Source organism: Macrobrachium rosenbergii, chromosome 37 (assembly GCF_040412425.1).
Source record: "Macrobrachium rosenbergii isolate ZJJX-2024 chromosome 37, ASM4041242v1, whole genome shotgun sequence".
NCBI classification, from domain to species: domain Eukaryota; kingdom Metazoa; phylum Arthropoda; class Malacostraca; order Decapoda; family Palaemonidae; genus Macrobrachium; species Macrobrachium rosenbergii.
In genome coordinates this window covers 17,601,537-17,614,036 of record NC_089777.1, presented here as the reverse complement: position 1 = coordinate 17,614,036, position 12,500 = coordinate 17,601,537, and the positions used below count along the sequence as shown (strand labels likewise).

The 12,500-nt window shown below is 49.4% G+C and overlaps 2 protein-coding genes across 4 annotated transcripts in view; both read left to right on the top strand.

Moving 5' to 3' along the window:
* LOC136825365 (uncharacterized) overlaps nt 1–12,500 on the top strand; it is a 505,160-nt gene that overhangs the window by 100,414 nt on the left and 392,246 nt on the right. For 2 of the 3 annotated variants that reach the window (XM_067081628.1, XM_067081626.1), the window contains exon 3: nt 3,533–11,629. In XM_067081628.1, coding sequence (XP_066937729.1) covers nt 7,263–11,629 — 4,367 coding nt within the window. In that variant the 5' untranslated portion in view covers nt 3,533–7,262. The remainder of the gene's footprint in view (nt 1–3,532; nt 11,630–12,500) is intronic. The other variant, XM_067081627.1, reaches the window with a different exon arrangement.
* On the top strand, nt 6,193–7,041 carry LOC136825165 (PE-PGRS family protein PE_PGRS26-like). Its single transcript, XM_067081192.1, has one exon. The coding sequence runs from the start codon at nt 6,193–6,195 to the stop codon at nt 7,039–7,041; it is 849 nt and encodes a 282-aa protein (XP_066937293.1).

The following is a 12,500-nucleotide window of genomic DNA, read 5'->3' as shown; positions in this document are numbered from 1 at the left end:
ATATATGTGTGTGTGTGTGTGTGTGTGTGTGTGTTGTTATGTGTCTCTATCCAGGCACACTATTCCCCTATTTACACTTTTATTTTCTGCCAGTATTTCGCAAACGGCAGAAGAGAGAACGTGGGAGCATATTCAATCCTCTTTCAAAGGAAGAATAAAGACTCATGAAATTGAAATTTCCTCACGCAGTTGGTTTCCGTAGGAGGGTAGTGCCGTCAGTGCACCACATGCTGTGCACTGTAGGCATTACTTAAGGTTCTAGCTGCAACCCCTTTCATTTCTTTTACTGTACCTCCTTTCACATTCTCTTTCTTCCACCTTACTTTCCTCAACCCTCTCCTGACAGCTGATTCATAGCACAACTGCTTTGAGGTTTTCCTCCTGTTACACCTTTCAACCCTTCTTACTGTCAATTTGCCGTTGCAGCGCTGAATGACCTCATAGGTCCCAGTGCTTGGCCTTTGGCCTCAATTCTATATGCAATTCTATTCCATTCAACTCAACGTAATTGGTCTTTGGCAAAGACCAGCAAGATTAAACAAAGACCCTTAGATAAGAATGGTGCAGGAAAAAATGGAATTTAAACTCTGTAAATTGCGTCGGAATTGCAATGAGGAAAAGAATACCGGAATATGGATTATTATTGACAGTAGGCAATCAGCTGATGATGGCAGTGTCTGACAGGCGACTGCATCAGAAGCTGTATCTTTCTTGAGAGAGAGAGAGAGAGAGAGAGAGAGAGAGAGAGAGAGAGAGAGAGAGAGAGAGAGAGAGAGAGGGAGAGAGAGAGAGAGAGAGAGTCGTTCATAAGTTCTGTTGACTAGGATATTGAATCCAGACATCTGTCGAGAGCGCGCTTGAGTTTATTAATCTTGCTTTTGTCTGGTATTAAAATTCTCTCTCTCTCTCTCTCTCTCTCTCTCTCTCTCTCTCTCTCTCTCACACACACACACACACAGTCACAGACATATTCTACATAAATACATATTACTGCATATATATGTATTTACACTCATATATGTATGTATATATTATATATTTATCAGTTTATATATATATATATATATGTATATATATATATATGTATATATATATTATATTTATCAATTATATATATATAATATATATATATATATATATATACATACATACATACATACATACATACATACATACATACATACATACATACATACATACATACAAACAGTATATCTCTGTATGTATATACAGTATCTGTATATATAGAACATTCTATATATGCATTTTACAGGCGTTCTATCAAATGCCGCGTCGTATTAAAGGGGATGAAGGTAACATCTCCCAGCGATGAAGATATGTTTCTCTCTCTCTCTCTCTCTCTCGCCAAGCAGTTAAGGTAGGTGTGCGCATGCGCGTTTGATTCCGCTCAGCTCGCCATGATGCAATCATCCAGTAGGGGGCCATTTGACCATCACCGTCTTTTGGGCTAGATTGTGATAGTTCTTTCTCTCTCTCTCTCTCTCTCTCTCTCTCTCTCTCTCTCTCTCTCTCTCTCTCTCAGTCGTTTGTCGCGAATGTCTTTTAAAATCACTTCAGGTAAATATATTTTTTTACCATCACCGTCTTTTGGGCTAAATTGCGATATTTCTCTCTCTCTCTCTCTCTCTCTCTCTCTCTCTCTCTCTCTCTCTCTCTCTCAATCGTTTGTCGCGAATGTCTTTTAAAATCACTTTAGGTAAATATATATTTTTTATCTTTTTATTTCGAGCAGCTAGTGTGTATATTATGTGTATATATATATAAATATATGTCACTTAAAATTACAAAAAAGTTACAATACGGTCATAAATGGAAAACTGACGTATCAATAGAAGATCCAGCGTTGTTCCGCAACTGTTGTTTTTCCCCCCCTCCTGAATATTCCCATCCATTCATTCACGCAAAGTTTGACGCAAGAATCGTAAATTGCTTCAAAGTTTTCCCTTGTGTGAAATTGGCTGTAGTTACCACACAATTTTTTTTTCCTGTTTGTTAATATTTGTAGTTTCCCAAGAATTTATGTTGTTGCATCACTGATAGGTTGTTTTTTGTAGTACTGAGGGTTGTACAGTAGTCTTTGTTGTATCAGAAGGTTGTTTTCGTTGTTGCAGTTCCCAAGAATTTATGTTGTTGTTGCGTTACTATTAGGTTGTTTTTTGTAGTAGAGAAGGGTTGTAATCTTTGTTGTTTCAGAAGGTTGTTTTCGTTGTTGTGTCACAGAAGGATGGTTGTATCACTGTAGGGTTGTTGCTACATCGCAAAAGGGTTGTTGTCGTTGTTGTATCACAGAAGGGTTGTTGTATCACTCTAGGGTTGTTGCTACATCGCAAAAGGGTTGTTGTCGTTGTTGCATCACAGAAGGATTGTTGTATCACTGTAGGGTTGTTGCTACATCGCAAAAGGGTTGTTGTCGTTGTTGTATCACAAAGGGTTGTTGTATCATTGTTGCTACATCGCAAAAGGGTTGTTGTCGTTGTTGCATCACAGAAGGGTTGTTGTATCAGAGAGGGGTTGTTGTTGTATCATACAAGTTTTTTTTGTAGTACAGAAGGGTTGTAGTCTTTGTTGTATCAGAAGGTTGTTTTCGTTGTTGTAGTTCCCAAGAATTTATGTTGTTGTTGCACCACTGACAGGTTGTTTTATTGTACGACAGAACGGCTGTTGTTGCATCGCAGAAGTGTTGTTGGGCATAGCGGAATGGTTGGTTTTATTGTTGTTGTTGCATTGTAGAATGTAACATAGAAAGATTGTTGTTGCATCGTGGAACGGTTGCTGTTATATCCCTGAAGGAGTTTTACCATTTAAAGAAATTGAATTAATTTAATAAATAAATAAGTCAATAAACAGATAAATGGATGAATAAATAAATATATAAAAGAATTAATAAATAAATAAATAGAAAAATAAAAAAACACACAATTAAATGAATAAAACAACATTACACTCAATAACCCAACTGCAGTTCTGTCAAGCGAGATTAAAAGAGAGAGAGAGAGAGAGAGAGAGAGAGAGAGAGAGAGAGAGAGAGAGAGAGAGAGAGAGAGAGAGAGAGAGAGAGGTTAATTAACACAAGCGTCGTCAGAACTTTTCATTTGGAAAATTGCCGGGGATGTCTCGACATTAAGTGACTTCGTCTTCACCTCATCAGCGCTGGTTTGAGGAGATGCGGAGCGAGGTGAAGAAGGAGATTTAAGCGATGCATGCATACATGCATAATACATACATACATTATATACACACATACATATACATATATATATATATATATATATATATATAATATATGTACAATTGTATAATTTAAATACAAGAAAATTAACAATGAAATCAATGTTATATGACCGATCATATGTGCATTTATTTTCTTTTATTCTCAAATTTTAGAAATTATTATTATTATTATTATTATTATTATTATTATTATTATTATTATTATTATTATTATTAGAACGAGAATTAATAAAAAGAAAAACCCAAATTTCTAAAAATCTACTTTTCTTTCTCTTCCCAGACTCGGCGCTCCACGAATTCTGAAAGGACCTTCACTTCTGCTTCCTCAGGACATCAAGGATTAACGACAGATTCCTTCAAGCACCGCCATGATCTTCCTGAAAGCACTGACGCGTTCTGAGAAGCATAAATTGGAAAGTGCTTTCATAGAGATGGATAAAATTACATCAACAATTATAGACTTCTGTGGAGACAGTGTTCAATGCGAGTTTTTAAAACACTACCTGTGGTTTACTGAGAGAGTTTTATTGCTCTTGAAGTGGTCTTGTCCTTTTCTGTTAATTCTGAGCTGAAGTTAATTGAAGTTTATGAAGTTTTTTTTTTAATGAGTTTGATGATATGCGGTTGAAAATAAATTGATGAATTGCTTGCTGAAACAGACTGACGTTTCTGAAGTTTTTGACGATATTTGATTGATAAAAACTTAATGAATTACGTTGTAAAATCGACTGAATTTTCCGAAGTTTTTGAGGGTATGTCATTGATACAAACTTGATGAATTGCTCGCTGAAATTGACTGAAGTTTCAGAAGTTTTTGGTGATATGTGATTGATGAAAACTTGATGAACTGCTTGCTGAAATCAACTGAAATTCCTGAAGTTTTTGGTGATATGCGATTGATAAAACCTAACGAATTACCTGATAAAATCGACCGAAATTTCCGAAGTTTTTGATGGTATGTCATTGATGAAAACTTGATGAATTGCTTGCTGAAATCAACAGATATTTCTGAAGTTTTAGGTGACATGCGATTGATAAAAACCTAACGAATTACCTGGTAAAATCGCCCGAAGTTTTTGAGAAGTTTTTGATGTGTTTGATGATATGCAACTGAAAGAGAAAATAACCTGATGAATGATCTAGTTGATGAAGGGGAACACTTGAAAACCACTTGATGAACGACCTGGTTTACGAAAGGGAGCACTCGGGTTATTCCTTGATTTTGCAGAACGCCAATGAATGCCAGATTTCATGAGAGGTCGCATTCGCCCCAATGAAGTTCAAGGCGTCCCTGAAGCGTCACCCCTGGCGTAAGAAGAAGCTGACCACGCCTTCCTCCTCGTCTCGCTACGCCTTCGGACACCATGACTTCTCCAGGTCGCACCTGCGGGGGTTCTCCACGCCCACAACCTTGGCCCCCCGAGTCGACCCTTCGCTCTACAACGAACTCGTCACCCCGAAGGACCCTAGGATCGGGCAGGACACGCCCGACAGAGGGCAGATCCTGTACCGGAGTCGGCCGATGGTGGTCGTCTGCCCCTCGAGCGAAGAAGAAGCCGACGACGACGAATTCGGGGAGGTCCAGAAGGTCCCCATCAACCTCTACTACGATTCCTACGGGGACGCCATCGAAAACAGCCTGTGGGCGCGCTTCAACTCGCGCGAACTCCCCTCCCAGGGGCACGTTCCCGAGGGTCACGCGGCCGAGGGGAAGAGGAGGCGCTCTTGCGATTACCACCAGAGGGCCTGGGAGGACTACCCCATCAGTAGGAGGAGGCGGTTTTCCACCGACGACGTCCAGCTTCGCGCCGGAGGAGGCGGCGAAGGAGGAGTCGATCTGGGCGAACTAAGCCGAAGGTATTACATCACGGGGGAGTTCGTGAGACTGACGGAGAAGGAACGCGATGATCTGGCGGAGGCCATGGAATACTACTGGCTGGAGAAGGACCTCCTGGAGGATCTGGGCGGCAGCGACCTGGAGGAGGAAGGGTCGAGCGAGGCCAAGGGCAAAGGGGGGAGGAGGAGAGAGAGGAGGAAGAACCGGAAGCACCGAGTGGCAGACCGCAAGGCGGCTGCGACAGGAGTGATGACGGGGGCACCGGACAGCGGGAGAATCTTACCTGCAGCAGCAGCAGCAGGAGGAGGAGGTTATGGGCGGGGCTTACGAGAGGGCGAGGGGCGGGGCATCGGCAGCGAGCGGCCGCCTGTGCCCACCCACTTCTCTCACCCAACCTTGCATTACGGCTCCTCTTCCTTCATTGACCCCCAAGACATGATATGGGCCTCCATGTGTGCCATGTACCCGAGTGTTGAGTGGAGGGATGTGGGCGTCGTGGGAGGAGGAGGAGGAGGAGGAGGAGGAGGAAGAGGAGGAGGAGGGAGTGAGGGCTTAGGGGCCGCTCGAGACATCACGAACCGTCAGTATGAGAGTACCTGTGTTAGTGGTCGCGCCACGGCTGCCGTCACTTCCCGCACACCTGTCGCACCCCAGGCCTATGCCAGCAACCCCCGACGCCGCCGCAGCCGAAGTCGCAATGGTTCTAGGGCCCGGAATGACGACGACGACGACAGCAGCAGTGCCACGCAGCAGGACATGAGCCACTGGAACAAGAAGACGAGTGCCAGGGTCTCGCGCGACTCAGGAGGGGGAGTAGGAGGAGGAGGAGGAGGAGGAGGAGGAGGAGTTCTTCTGCTGGCAAAAGAAGCGATCAGCTGTTATCAGTTCGACGAGATGGTGCCCAGCGCAGTCCATCTCGGTCGCCCCATCGCCAATCATCGACGGCGAAAACGTCGGCGGGCGCTACGTTACCTGGTCATGCCCAGTGCCACGCCCTCACCCACATAGATTATGATAACGTGGCACCCGATTGGCACCACCACCACCACCACCGGTGCCACGGACGGAGTGGAAGGGAGAGGGAGAGTCAGGCACTGGGAGGAATGTCTTCCAGTTCTTCGTCTGTCCATCCACCTCCTCCTCCTCATTCTTCTTCTTCGCATGGGGGACAAAAGCAACGGTCAGCTGGCGGAGGGGGAGGAGGGCCTCCTTCAGTTGTCGGGAGGCGTGGTGGTGGTGTTGGTGTTGGTGGTGGAGAAGGAGCGTGGAGTAGTGGTGGTGGGGGTGGGGGTGGCGGTGGCGCTCGTAGCCAGGCGAGCGGAACATGTGGAGCACTGGGCCATCTGGGAACTCCACCAGCAGTCTCAGCGCGCGCTCTGCCACGTGCACACGTGCGGCCCAACGGCGCCAACGCCTGCAGCAGCACCAGCAGTAGCAGCACGTCTCATCAGCCTTCCGGCGTCGGGAATCGCAGCGTCAGTGTTCACAGTGAGCCAAGTGTTAAAACAGTGACCACCAGCAGTGTGGATAACAAAAGTGCAACAGTGACGAAGAGCGGCGGTGCTTTTGGTGACGGAGGGGAAGAAGGAGGAGGAGGAGAATGGCACCCGTCACCCCCAGGGGAGGGTGGTGCCACCGCCGTGTGTGAGGGCGAGTGCACCTGTGCCATGCCCTGCAAAGTGTCGGGGATACCCGTTTATCAGGGGCGCGGCGGGGGGGAACAAACGCGCAACAACAGTAACAACAACATCATCAACCCCCGGGAAGATGCGCCACCCCCCAGTGTTTCCCCCGGGGGGGCTGGCGGTCGAGGGAGGAGTGCTACTGGAGGAGGGGAGGGGGAGGGAGTAATGGTACCACTGGCCGACGAAATGGTAGCAACAAAACCTCCTCCTCCTCTTCCTCCTTCTCCTCCCAGGGGCTCCCCACCACGGGTCGCTCCACTTCCCTAGTGGGGCGGAGGGGAAGCTTCGGCTCCGCCGGGGCTTCTTCCAGGGGAGGGAATCCCATACACGACAGCGAAGTCGATCTGACTCGGAGGGCGTCGCTGCCTGGCCCTGGAGGGGGTGGTGGTGCCGCCGCCAGTGACGACAACCAGAGAGGATCTAATTACCGCTCAAGGGCGTCTCCATTGCCCTCGACGCGTTCCTCGGCGCGAGGGGCGTCCCCAGGAATGGGTGCCAGGGCTCCGTCCCCAGCGGTGCCCAGAAAAACCCCGACGCCCACCACACGAAGGCGGGAAGCCCAGACGCCCCCTTCCACGCCCATGACCCGCCGCCCGCCGCCGAGGGCAGTCTACCAGGTGAGATTATCCCCGAATTCCTCCTCGCGAGATTCTCCGCCCCTGCAGAGGGACAGAGACAAAACTTCGTCGAGATTACCAGTCGTGAATAGCAAATCGGGTAAAGGGGATGTCTCCACGCCCACCATGTCAAGGGCCATGCCGCCCCGCCCTGGGATGGCGCGTGGAACGGGGTCACAGCGCACGCCCAGAGAATCCAATAAATCGACTGGGGAGGAAGCTAGAGGTGTCGCAGGTCAATCGTCTCTGAAGCTGGACACCCCTCCGAAGTCGCTGCCCTTGTCCTTGTCGTTGAGCTCAGGCGAGTCCGGAGACAACACGAGCATCGGTGAAAACTCCCTGAATTTAAGTTACGCCTCGATTCCGACGGACAGCGACCCTTCTTTAGAGAAATCGGCCGAGAGGGCCTACGGGAAGGCGACTGGCACTTCGAGGTCAACCTTGAACTCACAATCGAGGTCATCATTCCCGGATAAGTCGCCTGGCCTGGCCCGGGCTGGCAGCAACAGGCTCACCTCATCAGTGTCACGTCTCTCCCCGGCCAGACGCAACGCCAACGACGCAACGAGGGCCAGCGACTCGAAGTTGGATCGAACTCTGAGTGCCAGTTCTTCGCACATCACCTCCAAGGCATCAGTCACTCGCACCCTCTCGGGACCGAAGAGCTCCCTAACGTCTACGGACAGCGCCAGCAGGGCGAGAATCGTCAGGAGGGTCATGAGCGGCAGTCGAACGAACCTGAGCAAGAAGAAGTCGACGTCGAAGACGTCCCTGGTCGTGGGACGCCATAACCTCTACAACAGAAACAAATCGGGCTCCAAGAATTCGCTGCTCGGATCCCGCAACAACTTGTTCCGGGCCAGCCTGGATTCGCAGAGGACGGAGAGCACCACCGATTCCGGTTGCAATTCGCCCCTCTACGGAAGTCAGTGTTCGCTGGACGGCGACCGGAAGAGGCCGAGCTGTCCCTCCCCGTGCCCCCCCAACCTGCGCAAACAGACCGGGGGGTCGAGTTCCTTCCTCTCCAGAATGTCCAGATCGGACGCGAAGCCGAAGACCAAAGAAAGAAGCAAGTCGAAGGAGAACGTCAAACGGGAGTCGGCCACGCCCACTCGATCACCTGTCAGGACACCCGATACGACGACGACACCCGTAGCCGTGACCCCAGAACCAGAAACGCCGACCGCAAAGACAGAACCCGATTCCGTCGACGATGATATGGGCACTGATACGGGTATGGGGACTTCAGTCGAAGAGACGAAGGGGTGCGAGGCGGACAGTACCTTCGCTGCCGCAGGAGCCGCCGTTTCGAAGCTCCAGGTGAAGATCGTCCACGCCCACACGGATAAGAGTGGCAGCCAGTTGCTCGAAAACATGGGGAAATCAACGACGTCTTTTGAAAACGTCAACAAACCCGTTACACCTATCAAGAGGTCGTGCAGCCTCCAGCTTTCCAGGGACTCCGATCCAGCCGCCATCAGGAGGAGATTCTACGAGATGAGAGCAAAGAGCCTCTCCCAATCTACCTGCGACGGATACCTGAGTGATTTGGGCAAAGAGAACATACCCCTTCCTGAAGTAGGAGGAGCAGGCGGGGGAGGAGGAGGGGGAGGAGGGGGAATCAGCGTGTCTTTCCGATCTGTCACTTCGCCAGTCCGCCGCCCTTCGGTGAATATCATTCCTAATTGTATCATTTCCTCTGAAAGCGACGAAAGGGGGAATGGGTCCAGAGAAAAGAGAGAAGTGACGAAGGTTGCCATCGTTCCCGAGGTAAAAACGAAAGAAGAAAAAGGGATACAGGTTGAGGCATCCAGTAGCGAAGAGGAAGAAGAAGAAGAAGAAGAAGAAGAAGAGGAGGAGGAGGAGGAATTAGATCATAACGATGAGGAAGCAGAAGAAGAAGAAGTAGAAGAAGAGGAGAGAGAGGGCGTCTATTCGGAAGCGAGGAGAGAGGAAAACGGAAATTTAGGACCTGCTATAAGAGAGGAAGAAGAAGACGAAGAGGCGAGAGAGAGAAAGAACGGGGAAATGAACGAGAAGAACGAGAGGCCAGACATTCAAATATGCGAGTCAGTTGGTAGTCCTGCCGTTCAAGGCGAGTCGGGACCCTTAGATACAAAATCTCGCGTAGGGGCGTCCGACGGCCGCCACATTCTTTCCCGGCCCCTCCCCCTACCCGGCCCATTGATGGAATTGGCCAGGCAGCAGCAGCAGTCTACCTGCGACAAAGTGCGAAAGAACACCTTGGTGCACATTTCCCGTCACCCCGAGGATGAGTTCAAGGAGGAGGACGGCAACAACGCCAGCAGGATCTGTCGCGCGGAGATCGAGGACAACCGAAACAACGAGAAGAAGCTCCTCAACGACATCGAGGAGGACGAGAACAATCAGCTGATCCAGAGGCTCGAGACGTCCCTGGCCGACATCATCGACTCCGCCGTCCTCAACAACCTGCGGGTCAACGGGAACATCCTCAGCGACCAATTCGACGCCATCATCGCCACGCTGAAGAAGGTCGCCGCCTCCGTCGACTCCGGCGGATCCGACTCGCCTCACTTCATCAGGAGGAACTCGGAGTTCGGGGTGAAGGGCGCCCCTAAGGCTCCCCCTCTCTCCCCCTCGACGTTTCCCGTCTCGCCGTCAGCCCCTCTGACGCCCACGTCAGCCTCGTCAGCTTCGTCCTCATCAATGAGTCCCATGAGTCCTTCGACGCCCAAGACCCCGCCCTCGAAGACGCCCCTGTCCTTGTTTGCCATCAACGAGTGCCATCCGGGGCATACGGGCACGCCTCCCTTGATACCCAAGAATAGGAAGCTCTCCCTCCCGCGGGATAATCTGCAGGACAACTCGCCCACGTTAGGAGAACTTGCCCGCCGCCTCCACGCCAACCCTAACCACCTGAAGGCGGACCAGGATTACGTCGACTTCATCGACCTCGACCAGCCCTACGTCAGCCCCGTTCCCACGGGAGTCAGCGCGAGCGATCTTATCAGAGGAGGACCCACACCGAAGGCCTACGGCAGGAAGAACAGCACCGGGTCCTTGGGTCTTTCGTCTTGTGCTTCCCTTCTGGAGGATAAGGCGTATTACGCCGGAGGCCCCTCCATTGCCGCCAGCGTGACCAATCTAAACGCGGCGGAGGATTATGGAAATGTTTTCGGGCCGCAGAAAAACGCCTTCAGGAAGGTCCACAGCACGTCGAATGTCAACAACGGGTCTTCCGCGGGAGGGCCGCACCGTCTGTTCCAGCGGCACCTGTCCCTCAGCGGCCCCGACGACCAAGGGGAGCACCGCCTGAGGAAGAGTCTGTCCAAGAGCCGCGAGTTGCTGAGCCAGCTCGAGAACGAGCACAAGAAGATCAAGGGGGACGAGAACAAGAACGCCCGCAACTCCATCGTCATCGACCAGAGCTGGCTCGACAAGGACTTCGACGAGCTCCTGCAGACGCTGTCGAACGACAAGACGATCCAGGGAGACCCCCACGAGGCCTTGGCCTTCCTAACCAACAACAACAACAACAACAACTCTACAACAATCGCGACGTCGACTTCCACTTCTTCGTTACAAGTGCCCTCCTCCACTTCCTCCTCCTCCTCATCCTCCTCCTCCGGCAGGAAGGTGTCGAAGAAGGACATGCCTCCGCTGCCCTCGGATCACAGCCCCCGCGTGAGGCGCCATCACCAAGGGCAAGCCGCCTCGGAGGGTCGTCACATCTTCTCGTTCTTCCAGAAGAAGGGTCGAAGTCAGAGCCTCTCGGGCACGGAAGCCATCAAGATAACTTTGCCTGTGACGAGGGAGGGTGACTTCCACGGCGTCCCTCGCTCACCCCACCAGCAGGAGGTCATTGCCGCCCCCCACGTAGGAGGAGGTGGGAGGAGAGTCACCTACGAGAAGGCGACGACGTTGGAGCGCCCGCCGGGCCGCTCCAACAGAAGTAACAGCATCCCATCGGAGGTGCCCCCTACCTCCAACGGCTCTGCGTTACCGCTCGACCTCGTCGGGATACTCAAGAAGACCAGGAGTAAGTCTTTATCGAAGGCCGCCTTTAAGGAGAGTCACGAAGACCCCTTCCTGGAGGAGGAAAATCCCCACCAGGAGGATGGGGAGGAACGCCCCTCCGGTGGGGGAGAGCATGATGGGGAGGACGAACCTGCTAGACAGATGCGATCTCTGTCTCTCCCCAAGTCCTTCCTCTCCGACAGATATGGACTGACGGGTTTCAAGGCTGCGCTGCCAAGGTAATGTCCTCTTGTTTGTCCTGTTTCATTTTGGTTTGATTTTTCCATTTTTATTTGTTTGTTTTCTGTTTGTTTGGTTCTTAGACTTTGTATTGACACCGAGTAGTTGTTTGTTCGTTGCAATGAACTGTGGAAAATATTTTTGAATGATATTTGACATGCTATATGAAAATGATTTGCAATGAGACATGAATATATTTTTCATTAAAATGTGACCATAATTTCAGTTAATTTAAAGCGGAAATATATGGCAATAAAATGTGAAAATAACTTCAAGTTTAATGTGACAAATTTTGCCAATGAATGTGGAAATATTTTGTCATGAAATGTGAAAGAACTTCATGAAAAATGTAAAAAATATTTTGCTATGTAGATATTTTTGGCGTGTGTGTGTGTGTGTGTGTGTGTTTGTGTTTGTACGTAATTATAATGTCTATAAATGAAACTAATCTATTTTATATAATATTCAGTGTTTTGGGAAACTTGTAGTAAGTTATATTTATATAAAATCTAATGGTCACTTTTTATGCTACAATGTCCTCCTAACTTCTCGAAATCTTCACACTTTTTTTTTTGGAAACGCTTGTCGCTACAAATTATGATCCAAATGCAACACTATGAAGTAAAATCGCATGATTCTTTACTAAAAATATGTAAACTATGAAAGTCTTTGCCGTGTCGTGAAAACATGAATGATCTACTTTCCTGTTTACCTAATTAAATTTGCGAGCGCAGCTGATTAAAAAGGTTTTATCAATGGTGAAGCGGTGAAGCTTTTATAGTTTCATGTCTTAAAAATTATGTGCCTCATTAATAACATCGCCATCTCCCTCTCTCTCTGCTCAACTTTAAGCTCTCTCTCTCTCTCTCT